The sequence below is a fragment of the Ischnura elegans genome, chromosome 3, assembly GCF_921293095.1.
Source record: "Ischnura elegans chromosome 3, ioIscEleg1.1, whole genome shotgun sequence".
NCBI classification, from domain to species: Eukaryota; Metazoa; Arthropoda; class Insecta; order Odonata; family Coenagrionidae; genus Ischnura; species Ischnura elegans.
In genome coordinates this window covers 58874683-58895717 of record NC_060248.1, presented here as the reverse complement: position 1 = coordinate 58895717, position 21035 = coordinate 58874683, and the positions used below count along the sequence as shown (strand labels likewise).

The window sequence follows — 21035 nt, the reverse complement described above, 5'->3', positions numbered from 1 at the left end:
AAATTGAATTACTTAGCTTGATATTATTGAGTTTTTGGATTAATCTAATACCTTCACCTCTTTATAACAGATGGCTTCTTTAGGTGACATGTTTTGTGTTAAATTAATTTTGTATCTTTTCCCGATAGATAACTTTTGCCCGGGAGTAAAATCGGCGCGACATATAGCGAATTCTCGGTTCCATATATAGTGCCAAATTGATTGTCGTATAAAAAAATCTTTTGTATTTCGAAGCCTGAATGAGTTTTCGGGGAGTTTTAAGAGGAGAGTGAATATTCGGGTGATTCATTAGGAAGGGTAACTCTTAAGACAAAGGGCGAATCCGAGATTTTATTCAGGGGGAGAGGCACAAGGGCCTGACAGCCAAAAGGTCTACTCATATTTCAGATTAATGGCAACATACAACGAAATGATACGAAATAAATTCTCTTTATTTTAATATGAAAGTTATTAACATGAATATAAATGAGTGAGGCTCCGTTACACTCAAAAAACGAACTTTAAGTTAGCCGCATTAAAAATATTGTCTGACCTAAATTTATATTTGAGATGGCAGAGGCGCCCATGGAAACGTTGGCCTACAATCAACTCACGCGGCGGAAAGCCCGAGAAGACTCCACCATCGATAGATTAGTATACCATCTCAAATATAAATTTCGGTTAACGGTTCTAAATTTTATCGTACTTCTCCCTGAAATCGGATCGCTTTGCCCGTCAGTGACGATAGTGGCGACTTTTGTAAATTTAGAGGAAAATTTCATGATATCATTAATGTTCTACCAATGTAATGACTACAAAAAAGTCAACATTTCTGTATTAAAATAATTTAGTTATTAGTTTCTATTTCACACGAACAACACAATACACCCACCACAGAACACGTGCGCCATTTTTAATTGTTCATTGTAAACTGGGTGGTTGGGGTGAGCAAAGGTACAGCTTTAAATCGCGTCTTCGGCGCGACCAGGACGTGACAATAAAATGTAATTGCTTTGCAAAGATAATTCAAATATAGTGTGAAATAACTCGCTCAACAACATCATATTTCTAATCCATCGAATTTATTTCTTTAAAATGTTATTCCTTACGATTGCAAATCCTGTATTTCACATGTTGGGAATAAAATGATAGCTTTCCCACTCACCGCCGCACTGCGGGAAGTTTTGAAAACCGATGAAAACGCGGCCAAAGTGGTGACAAAAATCAAATTTTCATGGGACGGAGTGGTGCCCAGTGGCCTAGCCAGGAATTTTGTTCGGGGAGGGGGGGAGGGGGGTCCAAAAGCAGTGGGGAAAAGTTTTGAAAAACAGGGTACTATGTAGAAGATTTTAAACTAATGTTAACACATTTCATAATCGAAAAAAAAATCATTTTTCAAAGAAATCTGTTTTCAATATTTGGTTTTCTTTTGAGATGCAAAGTGAGTGTGCTTTTATATTTCGGGGGGGGGGGGGGGGGGTTTCCGGACCCCCCGGACCCCTCGCTTCGTCACTGCTAGTGCCCCCTCTATATAATCCCCTTGAGTGATCCCATCATTCGATTTGATTCAAATAATTTAAATAAAAAATAGATACACATTTGTAAAATATAAAAAAATGTAAAAAAATATATATTACAAATTCTTATATTTTAGCAAACAAAAAAGATAAATAGCAAAAAATTATAAAATATAAAAAATAACAAACAAATGACATAAAAAATACATTCCAACTTCAGGAAAAATGTATAAATCTTATGCTACTGAGAAATAAATCTTTATTTTTGTAATATGAAATTCTAGTTATAAGAGTCTGTTCCTCACAAACAACATTATACGCCTACAACAGAACACGTGCGCCATTGTAAATGATTATTGTAAACTGGCTGGTTGGGGTGAGCCTACAGCATTAATCGCGCCTTCGACGCGATCATGACGCAACTATTGAAAATTATGTGTTTTGAATTGGATTAGTCGGTTGAACCTATATTTTGCCCATGACTCTGGCCAATATTCCCAGCGCAAATAAGGTTTTACGCAAGATATACCCGTATAGTTTATAGATTATTTGAGGTTATACCAATACTTCAAGGGAAAGTGATGAAAGACAGCACGTAACCATATCAGTTGGTACCTTGACCTTGAAAGCGGAACTCGTCCCAACCCGTGGCCCAACTGTACCCTCCCCCTGCTATTCTGGCCGAAGATAATATAATGCAAGTGTAAGAATGAATTTGACCACCAGTCCACAACGGCTTAGCGACGCCTATGAGGTGACACTATTCCTTCGTGAATAGCCTCGATTTCTGACCATCGCTGACGCTTTGCAAATTTGTTCTCCTCCGGATGTGGTAGAGGAGAGCCGGCAAAATGTGGATTCGTCTTATTTTGGTGGGCGTACTTGCTCATGTGGTGATTTTAGTACGGAGTGAAGTTTCATACGAGGACAAACACAAGTACGTTCCGAAGAATGAAAATTGCAAGTGCTTGCCTTTCTACAAGTGCTACAACGAAACCTTTGCCGAAGATGGAGTCAACGTCGTCGATATCAGGTTAGTGTTTTCATAAGCTAGTCAATCGGACGAAATGTAATTGCAGAAGTCAGAGCTGCATTTTTATCTATCTATTGCATCTTGTAAATCGTCTATCGTGCAATCGCGCGAACACGCGAGTGAAATTAGAATATTTAGCCGCGTCGCGATCATGCATTCTCGCAATTCACCGCTTCACGCGATTTGAAATTCTTGCGTGAAGCTCTCGCACGCACTTCAGATAGTGCCATAGGTGGATCCGGGAGGGGGGTGGCACGGGCCCCCCAGACCCTAAAAAATATGCAAGATTTTTAATTCTGTCCCATTATCATTGCGTTCGCTTTGTATTACGAGATATCCTTGTGCCCCCCAGAACAAAATCCTGGATACGGCCTTGCTTGTGCCCCCCCCCCCCCCAGAAAAAAATCCTGGATCCGCCCCTCGATAGTGCAAGTGCATGTTCCGTGAAAAAGGAGCCATATAGCTTACCAATTCCATGGGCAACATATATAGGCCCATTTTCAGGCATTACATAGTATATACTTACTCGTGTTCATTTTGTAAAATATGGTGGCAATTGTTTGTTGCTTGCCAGTATTTGTCTGCAATGGACATGGCCATTATGAAATCCTGAGGACTTTGACATGAACGGCGCCCGGGCGGCGTTCATGCAAAAGTCCTCAGTAAAAGTAATCATGCAACAATCATTCCAATGAAAATAAAACACTGTTCGGACCTCATTGCCATAAACTTCCCGAACGGGGCCCATATCTGCAATGATACGCACAATATCTCGATATACCGATGAAAATGACATATTCTTTTCTTCTCGATGGTTTCTCGGATCAATATGTTTCAGGTCGCGGCACGAGTCTTGCGAGAACTATTTCGACGTGTGCTGCGAGCATCCCGTGAAGGAAGTGAAGCGGGAGGAGCTGGACGATGCCCATGCGGCCGTGGCTCCGTCGTGGGGCAGGTGCGGCGTGAGGCACCCGGAGGGCGTGGCGTTCCGTGTCACGGGGACCAACGGCGGCGAGGCGCAGTTCGGAGAGTTCCCGTGGATGACCGCGATCCTTTGCTCGGACCAGAAGGTCTCACCCGGGGTGCTGCAGTACCTGTGCGGAGGATCTCTCATTCACCCTCACGTTGTCCTCACCGGGGCGCACTGCATCGAAGCGTGAGAATTTACTCCTACTTCTCCTACCTTGCTACGGGGATAGGGTTGGTGTGGCGGTTAGTGTGTTGGCTTCCCACCCCGTGGACTCGGGTTCAAATCTTGGCGACTGGCTAGGAGACAACTCGAGATCCCTGCTTGAGTGTTGTGTGGAGGACGTTTCCAGCGCAACACTCCGTCCGTCGGATGGGACGTTAAGCAGTGGTCCCCTTGGCGCCTTTCGTTGAGGTGCTTTTACACTGTATAACATGTTATATGTAACAAGTTACTGGACATTTGTTTTATTGCAAGAGTCCAGCGGAGCCAAAAAATGCGCAAATAACATGTTACAGATTCACCCGTCAACTGGCTTTCCCCACCATGCGCCACACCTCTTTTCTGTAACATGTTACGCATTTTCCCACTTCGTGCGGGAAACAAAAAAAAAGAAAACCAGAGCAGGCTATATAATGCCAATGCGCTAATGTCGATGAGTTTTCATGTCTCCGTAGCTCATGACCCATCGCTCTTAGCCTCTTGCTTTCGATTGCTATTCTTTTTATCTTGCCGGTTATTTCTCTATTTCTTTTGAGTGGAGAGTTTATGCGAACTTAAATGAATCAAGGCTTGGTTCAACTTGGTGGAATAAATTTATCATAAGTTTAATGTTGCAGAGAAACCAGAGTATAAAGGAATAGTGACCCTTTTTCCCGAGTCTTCTTTGAGATTGACAATGCTCGAACATAACATTTCAATACAGTCATTCCTGCATGGATTTTGAAGGTAATTAATGATCTGGGGTGGTTTTCAATTTTCTTTTATCAGGTTATCTGGTTGGTTCCACAAGAGGGAGATGATAGTAGAGGTAAGCTGGGGAATTGGTTAAGTTAGGGTGAGAGGTAGGAAACTTGTTTCAGCACTTGGTGAAGAGGAATGTTTTCGTTAATTTAGAGTAGCCTGAAACATTTTGAACACTTCACCAAACTACAGTTCTCACAATTTCAAGTTTGGTAAAGTGCTCGAATGGCTTCAATTATAAGCATTAAAATTTTAGAAACTCTCAACGCTGAATATAAACAAAATGAATTTTGCGAAACGTGGAGAAGTGGGATGGCTTATTTTATTAGTGATATTTAGTTAAATTAGCTACAAAAATATGTTTCTAGTCGCAATACTTTGTCCATTGCAGTCACTTGAACAAAAGACTGACCATCAGAGTTGGAGAATGGGACACTCAGACGAATAAGGAAATATTCCCTCACCAAGACAGAGAGGTGACCAGTGTGGTCATCCACCCGCATTTCATGAGCAACAGTTTGTTCAACAATGTCGCCCTTCTCTTCTTTTCCCCTGAAATCATCAAATGGAAGCACATCGGGATCGTTTGTCTCCCCAAGGTAAACCAACTGCCGTCGCCTGGCACCAGATGTTTCTCCAGCGGTTGGGGGACTACGGAATTCGGTAAGCGCTTGTTTCTGCATGCTTCATTTTTATGGTACTTATATTTCTCGACAAGTAGTGTCCAATCATAATGATTCACTTCGCAACTTTATCATAAATCTACAGGTCACCTATAAAATTATGCATATTAGACTTTTATTACATATATTACATTACATATTACATTAAAAAAATCTTTTTACTTAGGGGAGTTCCATTAATGGCGTGAGGGGTTTTAGGTGGGGGAGGGGTAAGGGGGGTCAAGCCGATTCTCACTCAATCTCACGTGGGGTAAAGGGGGTCCTGGCATGTATCATGTTATTTTTTTTCTCAAAAAAAAGTGTAAAATAGCGATATTATTAATCTAAAATACTAGTCTTAACTAATATTAAATAAAAATAATTAAATAACTGATTTTTTTAGATATAATGCAATGAAGCATAGATTAACGTTTTTACATTCAAAATAAGCATCTGTAACTATCTCACGTGGGAATAGAGTGAAGAGGACGAGCCAAATCTCACGATGTCTCAGTTAAGAGACGGAGTCCAAAAATCGCCAAAATCACCTCACGCAATTAATGAACGCCCTCTCACCCCCTTGACCTTTCTTCCTCGCTTGTTACTATCTTTGCTTACAGATATTTAATAAGTGCGGTAAACAGTGTCGCAGCGAGGGGTGTGTTTTGGGGGATATACCCCGCCCCCAAAGGCTCAGAGAAATTTTTAAGTTTAATCTATTTTCTTTAATTGGATTAACCTTTAACGGACGGCTTTAAATCCCACTGCATGGCCGGGAATTTAATTGGCCCAGGTTTAAAATATAAGTAGCTCTCTAGTTGACTGCAAGGCCATAAACGAAAACATTTGGTTTTATTTCTTTTTCTAACACTAATGAGCATTAACGTACCCATACACAAATAAATCAATTTACTCAGTTGACAACAGACTTAGGGGTAACAAAATATTCGTACAAAAATGAAAAAAAAAAAACTAAATTTCTTCTTTTGACACTAAATGAACATGAAACGCATAAATAAACAAATAAATGGATCAAATCCTTTTGGGACTGCACGGACGATAAAGGTTAATATTACTTATAGAATAGTGTAAGGGTTAATAAAATATCCCTCAGAAGGCCGTAAAACTCACCATTTATCTTAATTTTTTTCTGGCGGAGGACCCCCTAACCCAGTGGCGGATACAGATGGGGGGCGCAGGGGGCGCGCGCCCCCCCTTGCGGGTCCGCCTATATTGCCGAACATTGCAAAACCACAATTGTAACTTTTTTATATCATAAGATGGCATTGTCTTTTACATGTTTATAATCACTTTAAATAAATTTTCATATACTTTGCCTGTGACTTGATCATCTTTTATTACGATATAAGTAAAGACAACTCAAGGTATGTTGCGCCCCCCCCCTTGAGTTTTTTCTGTATCCGCCACTGCGGCCTAACCTCCCACTTACCCTGGCGGGTATTCCATATTCCCTCAGTATTAGTTGCGCCTAACCCCCCCCCCCCAGCCTTAGTTCCTAGTTGCGCCCCTGGTGGTGAGGTCTCTGGCCAGACTGTTAATCAGTAAATTTCGCTTCTCTTAATACCCTCCGCAGGAAAGAAGGGGGAATACAGTGCGATCCTGAAAAGGGTAGAAGTGCCAGTGGTCGCTCACTACAGGTGCCAATCCAACCTCCGACGAACGAAGCTTGGTCAGTACTTCAAATTGCACGATTCTTTCCTGTGCGCCGGTGGAGAAGAAGGGAACGACACGTGCAAGGCAAGCTTCTCATTGCTCCCTCGATTACTCTGGTCCTCTTATTTCGTATATAAATAAATTCACTTATTGTGCTTGGAGTCTAAACTCCGTTAGAACATAGTATTAAATTACAAGGTGTGCGTTGAAAATGGACGTAGGATCAAAAAAGGAAAAAAATGAATTTCTTCTTCTACCATTCGATGAACAATAAACGTATCCAGTGGCGCAGCCAGGAATTTCGTTCGGGAAGGGTTCAATAACAAAGGGGAACATTTTTGAAGAACAGAGTACTAAGTAGAGGGTTTTAAACTAATTTTAAATCTTTTCATAATCGAAAAAACTTCATTTCTTTAAGAAATATTTAGTAAATTCATCATTTTTCATGTTTTGTTTTTTTTTATGAAGGAAAATAATTGATTTTTTAATGCTTCGGGGGGGGGGGGGGGGGGGAGGGGAGGAGGGGTTCGGACCCCCCGGCTACGCCACTGAACGTATCCATAAATAAATCAATTCACTCAGTTATTAATAGAGACAGGGGTATCAACAGAATAATACAGGAATGAAAATTGAATGAGAAAATTGAATTTCTTCTTCTAAAACAAAATGAACATTAGCGTATCGATAAAAAAATAAATCAATTTACTCGGTTGACAACAGATTTGGGGGTAACAAAATATTCGCTCAACAAAATGAAAAAGACTAAATTTCTTCTTCTGACACTAAATGGACGTAAAACGCATAAATAACAAATAAATCAATGAAATCCATTGACAATTTATAGTAATATTTATATAAGGAATGATTATAGAAGAACGCACAAAATTTTGAGATTTAAACTTAATGGACAGAGGTTTTTTATTTTTAATTACATTTTTTCTTTTCCACTAAAATTTAATGTTTGTGCAACATGTTTCTCTGCTAAGTGGCATCATCAGGTACATTTTCATTCTGAATTCTTCTTTGCTTTTGCCACATAATTGTGTGAACCTAGTTACGTATGATTACGTATGAAAATAACTTGTATAAATAAATTATACATAAGACTTAAAAATATAAATAAATGAAATAAAATAGAATCCCAAAGAATTTGAAAATAAGTTGCTAAAATAATAGTAAAATATATTTAGCAATTGAAATGTCTTTATCAAGGTTAATAGCTGAGTTCACTACAAATATATTGATGAATAATTGAAATGTATGGTTTTTGCGATGCTTGCCATTGAAAAAAATATATGTCCGCATAGGCAACCCGCTCAACTCCCAGTCCCCCTTCTCACCCGAAGCAAATTTCTGCCTACGTGCCTGATCAAGAAATGTTAAAGGCCAAAGGAAATTATGAGAGATCCATATTCCTATTTTGCAGGGTGATGGTGGTAGTCCATTGGTCTGTCCTGATCCGATGCACCCAGGCCACTACATGCAGTCCGGTATTGTGTCGTGGGGTATTGGATGTCGTAAGCAAGATATCCCCAGTGTGTACGTCAATGTGGCTCATCTAAGGGATTGGATCGACGAGAAAATGTTGGAACACGATTATGACACCTCGCATTATTCTTTGTGAGATCGGTGATTATCGATCCCTGTAAACTAGGATTGTAAATGGAAAGTGAATCTGAGGTTTTGGTATCATTCTTAAGTGAATCTGAGATTTTGGTATCATTCTTACAAGAATGGTATTATTGATGTGATGTGAGAATTTTCCTAATGACCTTCATGTTTTAATAGACGGATAACAGTGTTTTACAAGTTGAAAATACATTATTTTAACATAAAGTATTTTGTGGCTAAATTTTTCAGAGCCAGCTGGAATCACTTATTAGCAATCAAGAAAAAAAATTAGGCGATAAATTTTTTCCAAATGCTATTTTAACTAACAGGGAGGGTAAGTGATCGGTCAATCGTGACTGGGAATTGACGTCACGCGACTATCCTTTACTCCCATTGCTTGGTATTATCATATAACCCCTTAACGTTTTTCCTCGGCTACCAACAACGAAAGGATCTGCATCAAAGATCTGTTACACATCCTCTGGTAAGGTAATTTGTCCTAAAGCGTTGCATTGCATGAGGTTTCAAGAAGTTATCTAAATGAAGGGTTTAATATCCATAAGGCTCAATAGAGATAAATTGATAGCGTATATTTAATGTGGTGTAATAATATTATTGACACAATAAATGTTTTCAAGATTACATTTTTACTTATTTTCCTATTTTATATAATCTTCAACTCCCGAAACCATCCCAGTGGACTTTCTTTGATTTGATACTCTCAGAATCGAATTATTTTTTTTTCTAGATAACTAGAACTGAACTAATTATTTGCCCCAAAATTAAGTGAAGCTTATAAAGGAAAGGGTTGACATTTCTCAACATGATGGTATATTGCAGTGACGTCATGGCAAGATAAGTAGCGCCGAAACGTACTTTCGTTAACTTTCTGTAGAAATGAAACACTACTGTGTGCTTTTTTATTACAAGTCATTGTTTATATTTTCTTACTAAATTTTTTGTTTTGGTTACGAATGTATAAATTAGAAATTTTGAGGCAACAAATTTGATAAAAGTGTTTATTGTCTATTATGTCTTTTGTTAACCAGTGCTGGAGCGGCTTTCCGGCGCGTTCCGGCACTATGACACCACTAGCATGTGGAAAATATTTATTTATCCTTAGGAATTTTGAGGTGAGGAAAAAAAACTTAAGTGACACTATTAAGGGACTCAATTTCTAGATCAAAGCAGAAGTATAATTTTCCTTTGAAAGGCTAGAAAATGGAGTGTATCGTCCATTTTTTATTAAAAATAATGAGTATCATAGTTAAATGTTGTAATATTACCTTGTTACAAGACGAGAGAGACCTTATGGGAATTATTCTAGCCACAACTAACGCCATCCTTAAAAATGTGAGTAGTTATTTCACAGTACCTATTTGTCTCTGGCCTCTTGCATCTTGTGTCTACCAACGTCTGTTTTCAATTAAATATGTACTTGGCCTATCACACAATATTGTCTGGAATTTATGACCTCTCGAAAGGCCATACCAAGGGTTATTCCCTTTAGCGCATGAAGATATCTTGTTTCATTACTACCTTACAGGTCGATGAAGATATCTTGTTTCATTACTACCTTACATGCTTCATACAGGTCGATGATAATGGTTCATGTCAAAGTTCAATGGATAGCATTAAAAAATGGTGTGCTTTCTTAGTACAAGGCCACCTTGAGCGCTCTTGTCCAAGTTTAATTTGAGGTTTTAGACTGCCGACGCGCGTCACCACCACCAAATTTTCCACTGTTCATAGATACATAAATTACTGTTTCACGTTCCTCTTAAAATAAAGGAGAAAAAATTTCCCTGTTGCAGGCATTTATAAATTATTGCATTAATAAGAGAACGTGTAAAAAATAAACTTAAAATATATTTTTAATTCCTCTTGTATTTGCATTTATAAATGATAACATTTTGTACTCCTTTGGTTCATATTTATGCAATTTTGTCAAATTTAAGTTTTCTGCTCTTAAATATAATGAGTGCTACTGTAACATATGCGCAAAAGATTAGAATCTTTTGCAAGCTCGCCGGTTAGGACTAGTTAAAGGTGAGCATACGGCGGGGGTCATTCCATGTTCACCTCTCCAAAATAAAACTAGTATCTCTTGGAAAATCAGTATGCACTCCTGCGACGGCTGGCCGTTATTGAGAGAAAGGAGGTCGTGAGGAATTTAAGTAATAGAACCGCAGTTTACCGGAGCGAAATCAACAATGGAGCATTCCTGCTCAGGAATGATGAAGGATTTGCAACCTCCTTCCATACACCTTCAAATAGATCACGCTGTCTTTTCCTTGTTCTATCGCTTCCTCCTTTCGTAACGGTAGTGCAGAGTTCATTTGACTTGCTTCCGCGCATTATTCGGGTTTTCTCCAACGGAGTCGGTCGCCGCTTCGTGCCGTTTCTGCACGTTCTGATTCACTGCCGGTGAGGGTGACCGCAGTCGTTATGAGGGAGTGGTGTTATCTCCTGGGTGCAGCTGCCTTGCTGGTGTTGGCGACGGCGGAGGATGAGCCCGGACTGATGAAGGAACTGCCGTCAAATGGTAACTGCACGTGCATTCCATACTACCAGTGTGACAACGGCAACGTCATTGAAGATGGGGCATCGCTCATTGATGTCAGGTTAGGCTCCTTTACTAATGGGGTTGTGAAATAAAATTTATATCTTAAAATAATTGCATTTTTTGCATTTGCGTTATCTTATGGTAACGGGAGTATTTAAAACATAAAACGTATAATATAAATTGACGCATTTAGTCGCTACATTACATTAACAATATGAAAATCTGTGGAAAATCTTCAGCGGCTAACCATCCGTTTTCTGTCCAGTGAAAAGCCTAACGGCTTTTCACTGGACAGAAAACGGATGACGTCAAAAGTCAAATATTGTATACAGGATTTTCAACTCCCACGACTCCATTGAATCCTGCCGGTCGTCGTAAATAGTGTCGCTCTTATCGCTAGGATACTTGTCAATGAACGCATTTAAAAATAGAGCAGTTCTTGGGGCGTAAAGTGTCCACGTAGGGGGAAAAGAGGGGCGAATTAAGTCCCAAACGGTAGATCACCCGTTAAGTCAGATTGAACTGGAAATTTTACGTATAACTGGTACCCACCGTAGATACCTGATAGGAACTCGAGAAATCCGGGTCCAAATTCCATTCTTTTAGAAAAATTCCCGAGAGAATTTCCTTAGGTTTCATACAACTCCACCCGCAAAATGAATTGAAGTAAATAAACCTTTTTTGTACTGCAGACTTTTGAATGGCAAAAATTGTAAGTTGTTTACATTCATTTTTTACGTGTATCGTCATCATGGGGACGATAAAATATATGAAAGAATTACATTTAATAAAATATTTATGTTAAATATATTATAAAAACATCGGGTATATTAAATATACTTAATTAAGTATTTATTTGAACCAATCGCTAATCTGAAAATTATTATTTAACTGGCATGATGACGACGTTTATCGTGGAAACGCGATGTAACTAACAAATTTTCGTTATTAAAAGAGGACGATACAAAAACGTTATACTTCCATTCATGGCGTTGTTCCACCATGCCTCGTCTAATACAGTTGATCTAGCCTCTTGGCTACCACTCGCCCCTACCTCACATCCTGTACTCCAGCACTCAATCCGTGGGTTGGTATGCATAGGTTAGGGTAGAGCTCTCCGTCAGATTCAACCCAGGCGTTTTAATTCAGCGTTTTCAGGGTGGTGGGCTAGTTCTTTTCCCTGGGCGACCCCGCACTGCAAGGATTTTGAGTGGAGTGTGCAAAGGCTTCTCCCGGGATCCGAACCCACTACTCTCGACCCCGGTCAGTAGCCAAGCGCTCTACCTATCATCCGCTTCAAATATCTTTGTGGCTGACTGAGTCGTGCAAGCTCGGAATGTTTTGAGCGGCGTCGTGGCAAGAGGTGAGACCTATGACACTAGGGATGTGGGATGGGGAAATAGAGAGGCGGGCGTTGCCATGTTTTCTCAAAAGCATTGTCAGAGAATAGAAACGAAAGACTGTGTCAAAAACCCTCTTCTCACTTAGCAACACCGATAATTTACTCGCGAAGCGTACTCCACGGAGGTCTAAAAGCGACTAATTTTCCCGGAGGCAAGACTCCGCCTACCGCATTTTGGTTGGTTTTCAGGAAGTCACGTGCCCTACGCCCATCCCCCCCTCCCGAAAAGCTTGGGCCTGCCTCTCAGTCGCAAAGATATTTGAAATGAACTCTAGCAGATATTGTGAAATTTAGCCATATTAAAAAAATGGAGAGTTAGAGGATAGGTGCCTTCGGATGAGTGTCCTCCACTCAAGATGAATCGCAGGTATTCGCCACCAAGGAAAAATTTAGAGGGGGCAAATAATACCCCAAAGACCCCCTTTCCCCAGCTACGTACCTGCCTCACTCAATCTGTTTTTTGATTCTCGACACCCGCAAGCACCACCATGACACTGAGGCTTCAAGTATTCAAGGCTTTTAATCAGTTTTTTAATTGTTCATGTAACCTTATGTTCTTAGAGAAGAGTAGCCACCTTTTTTCTCATGAAGACCCTCTTTACTTGGTCTATCCTTACATTTAAAACGGAGGACTAATGGGTATATGACTTTGAAATTAACTCTATTAGGATTACCAAGCTTACCCTGTTTTTTCCTCTCCAGACTAAATACCGGAGGCTGCGATAGTGTGCTGGAGGTGTGCTGTGCGACTCCCGCCAAAGTACACCACGAGGAGGAAGTCGTTCCGGACTTCGAGGCGAGCGCACTAGACTGCGTGGGGTCCTGCGGAGTCGTGCACCCGATGGGCGTTTCAATGAGGATAACGGGGACCACGGAAGGCGAGGCGCAGTTTGGGGAGTTCCCCTGGATGGCGGCCATCTTGCTCAAGACGGATGTCCTCAGCAAAGGCAAAGGAAACGACACTTCTGATGTGAAGACTGCCAAAAAGCATCTCCTCTACCTGTGCGGCGGATCTCTCATCCATCCGCGAGTTATCCTGACGGGAGCGCACTGCGTGGTTGGGTATGACTATAAATAAACATTGCACCTCTTACAGCTATTAAAAATGATCTCAAACTCATCCATATATTATCATTGTAATAAATACTATCATCATAAGTAATGAATTCTAAGATTGCTTTACGCTGTCCGCCATTACGATTTGTTATCTGTTAACCTTTTCATTTTATCTGGTTTGTGCCCTTTATATTGGTGTGCGTGGCTCACTGGCTTGAGTGCAAACTTCGTAAACATGAGTGTGCATGGGTGCTTGAGACCTGCACGGTGATTCGCACCCTAGGCAAATATGATTAGTGAGTGAGCGAGCTTTGTGTTATAGTGTCTTCGTTTGTCTAATGTATTTTTAGTTTAAATTTTCTGTATTTCACCTCGTTGACTTCCCAATGCCCTAATAAAACCAATGGCCTTCCTCTACCCAAGAGCAAAAAGTATGGCCTTGGGGAATTCATTTTCTTTAAACCTTTTCATGTTTACCTTAGGGACGTAGCCAACAATTTGCATCGGGGTTTGCTTGGGTCGAATGCGGGTCGCCTATAATGACATTTTGTTTCCATTTTGCACATGGAAAACCATATATTTCATTACTTCATCTGTGTATTTCGTTTGTTTAGTGCTGACAGTTAAATTCATCGTCGTTTATTGACAGAGCTCGAAGGGGCTTGAAAGTAGATCGTAAAAGTCAACACATTTCACAGCAGTTTTCCTGTTCAAAATTGGCTTATAAACATGTATTACTGTAGAATTTTCTTATGTAGTCAAGAAGGTATTGTTCGTGTCGGTTATACATGAACGTGTGATTGTTTTCCAAGAATAGCCACGAGAATTCGACCATCGTCGTGCGAGTTGGAGAGTGGGATTCACAAACGACGCAAGAGATCTACGGCCATCAGGATCGGAAGGTGTCCGAAATTCTTGTCCACCCGTACTTCCAGAAGAGCAATCTGTTCCACGACGTGGCCCTGCTCTTCCTCTCGGAGCCAGTGAAACCAGCGAAGCACATCGGATTCGCCTGCCTCCCGCCCCAAGATGTGCGACCGCCTCCCGCGACCATCTGCGTGGCCAGTGGCTGGGGGAAGGATGCCTTCGGTAAGCTCAGACTGCGGATTAGTTTCATCTATAAAATGGATCATTCCATGTATCAGCGTGTATATTTATGGGAGCGAGGCTTGGACGTTGACAGCAGGAGAGGGGTGAATAGTGGATGGATTCAAAATGTGGTGCAACCGATTAGTGATAAAGATAAAATGGAATTTGTCGTTTTGAATAGAGGATCTTCATAATCACTAGTCAACAATCCTAAGATTGGTTTGACTCAGCTCTCCACTCAATAATCCTTTCAGCTAATCTTTTCACACCTAATTATCTCTTCTCTTTCACATCTTCCTTTACCTGTTCCATATATTTTGTTCGATATCTTCCTTTTTAGTTCTTGCCATCCACCTGTCCCGCGAAGATTGTCTTCATCAGGCCATCATGTCTCAAGATGTAGCCTATAAGGTTGTTCCCTCTTCTTATTAAGGTTTTCATGAGGTTTCCTTCTCTACTACTCTTCTTAAGACTTCCTCATTAATAACTCGGTCGATCCATCTGATCCTCATCATTCTTTTGTGGAATCATAAAATATAGGATGCTTTGTGTAAAATTACACGTAAATTTACAAAAATGAAATTTCCAAGTTCCGCTCGAGAGGGGTTAATTTTTTGAACTTCTCATTGAGCACATTTTTAAAAGCATACTGATAGTAAGTAATCCTGGCGCTTTTAATTTATGTCCTTGTTATTTCTATATCAAGTGAAATAATCCTGTGATTGCAAAAAATAAAAAAGCGTAAAATGACTGTTTTTACGTGACATGGCGCTGTACAGTTTCCTATACCTCACATGCCTCACCAGTGGCGCGTCTATAGCTGTAGCTATAGAACTGCCACTGGTTGGCTATTCCCCCCCCCCCCCTTGGGTACACTAATCCAATTTACACTAGATAGAATGTTTTTTTTGCCGACCCCGATTACTGCTGAAATATTTAACCCCACTAAGCTCCCCTCTTGTCCCTATCCTGGATCCGCCACTGTGCCTCACTATACCTCAGCGACCCTTTTTTTCTGTGATATCGGTTGACATATTTGGTGTTAAGGCCGTTATACACGGGGCGCGGAATTGCGTAGGTTAGAGCTGCATTAATTTCTAAAATGGCGTGGAATTACGCGAATGTATGAACGAAATTAGAACAGGGGCTATTTTGCCGTCTCGCATCCACGCTTTCTCGCATGTGTTCTAGCAATTCACCGCTTTACACGACGCAATTTTGATTGCGCCTTCGCAGGTACGTCAGATTGCGCAATTCCGTGTACCGTGTAAAACGGCCTTTAGAAAAGGTTGGAACTTCTCTCAAACCAAATTGCGTGTAAAACTGAGATTGTGCCCGCGAGTTTTCGAAAAAATTTGTCCTTTTCAATTGGAATGACCGCACCTTATTATCATCAAAGACCATATAAAGGGTTTAAAAAGAGTTGGTCTCACTAGCATTGAAAGGAAAAAAGTTATGTTAATGATATTTTTGACTTTGAAATATCGTAATATGAATTTGAATGTGAGAACATATGTATTCCTGGTTTTTTATCTATCCACAGGAGAGGAAGGAAGATACAACACCATTCTGAAGAAGGTTGACTTACCAATTGTGGCACAGGGTAAATGCCAGCACAGTCTTCGTAAGACGAGGCTAGGATATTACTTCAAGCTGCACCGGTCTTTCATGTGCGCCGGAGGGGAACCAGAAAAAGATACGTGCAAGGTGGGCATACCAATGCGATTTCCATAATTTCGTTCCTTGCTTGGCTTTTTACTCACACTAACCCATAATGCGTTCATAATGCTGCAATCCGAGTATTTTTATGCCGCAGACATCCATCTCTCCCATTCCTTAGCTAGCCCCATCACCTCCTTGATCTTTCTTCTAGCATTCCTCTTCAATAACCCGTAATACTGTATAACAAAGAGATTCAAAATATCGTTATTTCCTATAACTATCAGGGATAGTAGCATATATGCCATCAATGTCATTAATCGCTGCACTAGTACCCCGGTCAAAATAGACATTGACCCTTGCATAAATTGCCAACAAGCTGAAAATTTGCATGAACCTAAAGTATACCACTCTAATGAAATCCTGAAAAGTCCCCATCGATCCCGTCTGTGCAAAAAATTTTATTTAAGGTCAAAGGTCACAAAAATGAGTTTTTTGCATTTTTTGGCCAAACGGTTAGTTTTATGATAAAAATTGCTTCCGATCAAAATTGTAGATCAAAGAATTATCTACAAAATTGTCATTTCTTTTTTTTCTCTAAGATTTACCGTTTCTGAGAAAAAGCCTTTCGAATGTAGGCTGGAGCTGTACTCTCCGTAATATGTTTGACTATATTGTTGTGTTCTCCGAACATTATTGGAACATTATTAATTATTATTTAAAAGTTTTTTCCTCAGACACGATAAATCTTACAGAAAAAATAGAAATGACAATTTTGTAGATAATTCTTTGATCTACAATTTTGATCTGAGCAATTTTTATCATAAAACTAACCGTTTGGCCAAAAAATGCAAAAAACTCATTTTTGTGACCTTTGACCTTGAATAAAATTTTTTGCACACACGGGATCGATGGGGACTTTTCAGGATTTCATAAGAGTGGTATCCTTGAGGTTCATGAGAATTTTCAGCTTGTTGGCAATTTATAGAGGGTACCCCTATTTTTTGGGCTAATTTGACCGGGCTATAGGTGGACCACATGCATTTACTTTTTTCTTTCTTTTTTCCCTTTTCTGGTTTGGGTTTGTTGGTGCTTGTTTTCTTGTTTGGCATCAACCTAGCCGTAAACAGTTGAACGAATATTTATCCACTTAATAATATGTATTTTTTGCATGGTTTTAGTAAACTTGCATGGAGTAAGGTATGATCGGTGAGAGATCACACCGCCTGCTGGCTTGTGCCATCGTGTCATGGCCTATTTTTTCAAAGACTAACAATAAGACTATTTTATTTAATCAGCTATATAATATTCGCCACCATGGGAAAAATTTGGATCCTCCCTTCCACTGGCTACGTAACTGCCTTACCCAATCTGTTCTTTGATCATTAAAATCCGCCACTACCACCATGTCACGAAGGCTTCAAGTATTCAAGGCTTTTAATAAGAGTTTCCAATGATGCATTTCGCCTTATGTTCTTAGAGAAAAGTAGCGATCTTTTTTCCCACGAAGATCGTCTTTACTTGGGGTAGCCCCATCACTTTCTTCATCTTTTTTCTTATGTTCATCTTCAATCGCTCATCATACTGCAAAACAGAGATATCCAAGATGTTGTCCTTTCCTATAACTATCTGGGATAGTAGTACATATGTCATCAATGTTATTAATCGCTGCACTAGGTGGACCACATGCAAGAAAAAAAGCAGCGACCTTTTTTTCATGAAGGCCGTCTTTACTTGGACTTTGCTAACATTTAAAATGGGGGATAAATAGGATTAGGGCATAGGCCTTAGATTTCGTACCGAAAAAGGCTTTTGTCACGAATTATATCTACAAAAGTCTTACTTTTGTTAACGGATCAAATATGCGAATTGGGTGATACCTTATAGGAGGGGTCTCCAATTTACTAGGCCACGAGGGCCACATTCCAAGTTCCGAATCGCCCCATGGGCCGGATAGCAAAATTTGCCGATGACTGAAGTATTCGATACCAACGTCTACTGAAGTATTCGGTGGTGTATTTCTTATTTACGAACAGTTGAAGGCGACTTTGACGTGCAGTACAGCGCTGCAATGCTCCTAGCGGCGTCTCATAGAGTTAAACGAGCGAGAATCACGCGATACTTGAAACGAGTGCGCGGGCCGTATTTTGGAGACCCCTGCCTTATAGCCCTCCAGATAATCCTCTATTCAAAGGCGGATTAAGGAGGGGGGGGGGGCACGTACCCTTAAAGAGGAGACAATATTTTTAATACGGTCCCGTTGTCATTACATTCGTTTTGTTTTGGTTAGTCAGTAATAGTTAAATGTAAAGGGTACTTGAAAAGCTTTTCTTTCGCACGTAAATTCAGGTATCAAAAGTTATATCCCCAGTAAAATAAAAAAGAGGGTAGTGAACCGAGATGGTATGGCGCTAAAGTCAGAAAATCATTAAGGCGACAGAGAGGATACCATGCAAAGATGAAAATAATTTGTACTGATTTATCCGCTATTGATCGCGGGTTAATAATAAAAAAGTGTAAGCTGTCCAATGGAAGCATAAAAACTGTCGCTATTATACACGTAACTTATTAATATGTTCATATTGATGACTTTTATGTTAAAATAATTAGCATATTTGGTACAGTGACGTTTTGTTGCTCTTAATCCCAAATATAAACAACCGTTTGCTTGTCAGACCCTTGCGTCTCCAACCCCCCCCCCCCCAGGAAAAAAATCCTGGATCCACCCTTGCCTCTATTGTAACGTTAATGGTTTGTTTTAATGTGAATGAAATGCAGATTTCAAGTGCGCAACTAATTCATCATTTCTTTCTTATCGGTAGGGTGACGGAGGCAGTCCACTCGTGTGTCCTCACCCGGACAACCCTGAGCGTTACATGCAGTCGGGTATTGTGGCTTGGGGCATCGGGTGCAAAGATCACGAAGTCCCCGGTGTCTACACCAATGTGGCACTGTTCAGGGATTGGATCGACGAGAAGATGCACGAGCATCACCTAGAAACGTTCTATTACTCTTTGTGAATATAAAAAGGGGTCTAAAATAATCGAAATTTTGATGGTCACATTCCTTTCTTAAGAGGAGGTATACTTTCCACCTCGACCGGTCTTTTTTGGTGACGGATAACTCACGTGTAACTTACAGCTGTATTCCAGAACCTGACTCAATCTTGAGTCCTCACTGTACTTCGAGTAGTTCAGATCTCCAACTCAAGTTGAGTTCGAGTTAGAGTTCGTATTTTAGATACTAGCATAAATTCAACTCAGTTGAGCTAGATTGCTCTCGTAAAATTGACAAAAAATGTAAAAGTTAAGGCCATATTCCAGAACCTGACTCAATTATGAGTCCTCTTTGTACTTTGAGTAGTTCAGATCTCAAACTCAAGTTAAGGTCGAGTAAGAGTTCGTATTTTAAGAAACTAACATAAATTTTACTCTTTTGAGCTAGATTGCTGTCATAAAATTGACAACAAATTCTTATATCTGAAAATTTTTCATTTATGATCTCCTTTTTCTTCAACAACTAGCATTACTAGAGTAAAATATCATGCGTGGAAGTATTTAATGAGAGGCATTTCATCTTTAAAGCGTTAGGCGATGGCGTCGGTCATCTTGGAACTGGGCGACTCAATTTGAGATGACACTTGAGTAAAGTCTCGTAATACCAATGTGGCAATCGAATCGAGTATAAATCCGTATCAAGACTTGAGAAACATGAATGTTTCTCATTCCTGGTATACGGGCCTGATGCTATCACTTTGAATGTTAAGCAGAGAAAACCCTATTGAAAATTTGCTTGTCTCAAATGAAACTGGTAGTTCAAGTGAGATATGATGGAACTGATCAATGGTGATAAATGAATACTTATAAGATCTCTTTCATTTATGAGCCTCATATACTGAAAAATTGTATGTGAGAAAATGAAAAAAGATTTCATAATCAAATTTGAGATACAGTTAAAATTTGGTATCAGTCAACTTTATCTACGTAAAAATGTCAAGATGGTAGCATAGGTTTTGAGGAAATAATCCTTCAACAAAAAAGACCAATTGAGGGGGAGTAATGTGTTCTCTTGAATGACTGATTTTTGCAGACATTTGTGGCTGCTACCTTTCTATTACGCAAAGATTTCAACTTATTCCGCATTTTGCCGATGTCCTTATTTATAAATTATTGTATTTATTTGTTTATCATGCCCTATCCTTCTGTAAATAGCCATATTTTCATCCTGAGATGACTTCAAAGAATTCTAATTGTAAGATTACAGAGGATGAGTTGTAAATAAGTACCGATAGCTATTTTTCATGACGACTGTATTCATTTGTGATGAAATAAATTCTTGCCCAGTTGTTTGTATCCACCGTATTTACAAATGTACCCATTATTTGTTTACTTCCATAATTATTTGGTGGAGAAAGAAATTTTCTTTTGTTTGCGTCATCGTTCTTACTTTCAAATGAAAGACGAATTGATTCTGCTTTATCATCCATCCTTTTAACCGGGCTTTTAATTCACATCGCTTATTATTTCTGCCAATTAATTCAATTTTATATTAGATTGTAATAGATTTAGAAAGAAAAAAATTCATTCCGTCCGTCGGATGGGACGTTAAGGCGTGGTCCCTTGGCGCCTTTTGTTAACAGTAGGCTGATGTCAACGCCGAATTTCTCTCCATCCTTCTTCCCTTACACTTCCCTCATGGCAACAATGTCGCCTCCTCCAACTACCATACTATACCCAATTGGATACAAAGGATTTGGTAGCCATAGAAGAAACATCGCGCATTGAGAGTGCCCGTCTCTGATTGAAATCTAGCTAAACGACACCTCAAGTGCGGCATAGGTATTCCCTCAAGCGGACA

General features: G+C 39.9%; 2 protein-coding genes across 2 annotated transcripts; both read left to right on the top strand.

The window, feature by feature from the left end:
- The first annotated feature begins 2214 nt into the window (after positions 1-2214).
- On the top strand, positions 2215-9048 carry LOC124155021 (phenoloxidase-activating factor 2-like). The gene is made up of 5 exons (XM_046528764.1): positions 2215-2529; positions 3368-3685; positions 4851-5122; positions 6716-6879; positions 8222-9048. The coding sequence occupies exons 1-5, from the start codon at positions 2348-2350 to the stop codon at positions 8417-8419; spliced, it is 1134 nt and encodes a 377-aa protein (XP_046384720.1). The 5' UTR covers positions 2215-2347; the 3' UTR covers positions 8420-9048.
- Positions 9049-10584: 1536 nt separating this feature from the next.
- Positions 10585-20539, top strand: LOC124155020 (phenoloxidase-activating factor 2-like). Its single transcript, XM_046528763.1, has 5 exons — positions 10585-11030; positions 13077-13436; positions 14248-14519; positions 16063-16226; positions 19001-20539. The coding sequence occupies exons 1-5, from the start codon at positions 10855-10857 to the stop codon at positions 19196-19198; spliced, it is 1170 nt and encodes a 389-aa protein (XP_046384719.1). The 5' UTR covers positions 10585-10854; the 3' UTR covers positions 19199-20539.
- The last annotated feature ends 496 nt before the right edge of the window (positions 20540-21035 follow it).

What these genes read in the sequence shown, in the direction of transcription:
- LOC124155021 (XM_046528764.1), top strand. Translation starts at nt 2,348, where the DNA reads ATGTGGATTCGTCTTATTTTGGTGGGCGTACTTGCTCATGTGGTGATT. An exon ending in GTCAACGTCGTCGATATCAG is followed by an intron (nt 2,530 to 3,367) that starts GTTAGTGTTTTC and finishes AATATGTTTCAG; the next exon opens with GTCGCGGCACGAGTCTTGCG. An exon ending in TTGGGGGACTACGGAATTCG is followed by an intron (nt 5,123 to 6,715) that starts GTAAGCGCTTGT and finishes TACCCTCCGCAG; the next exon opens with GAAAGAAGGGGGAATACAGT.
- LOC124155020 (XM_046528763.1), top strand. Translation starts at nt 10,855, where the DNA reads ATGAGGGAGTGGTGTTATCTCCTGGGTGCAGCTGCCTTGCTGGTGTTG. An exon ending in GCATCGCTCATTGATGTCAG is followed by an intron (nt 11,031 to 13,076) that starts GTTAGGCTCCTT and finishes TTTCCTCTCCAG; the next exon opens with ACTAAATACCGGAGGCTGCG. An exon ending in CAGAAAAAGATACGTGCAAG is followed by an intron (nt 16,227 to 19,000) that starts GTGGGCATACCA and finishes TCTTATCGGTAG; the next exon opens with GGTGACGGAGGCAGTCCACT.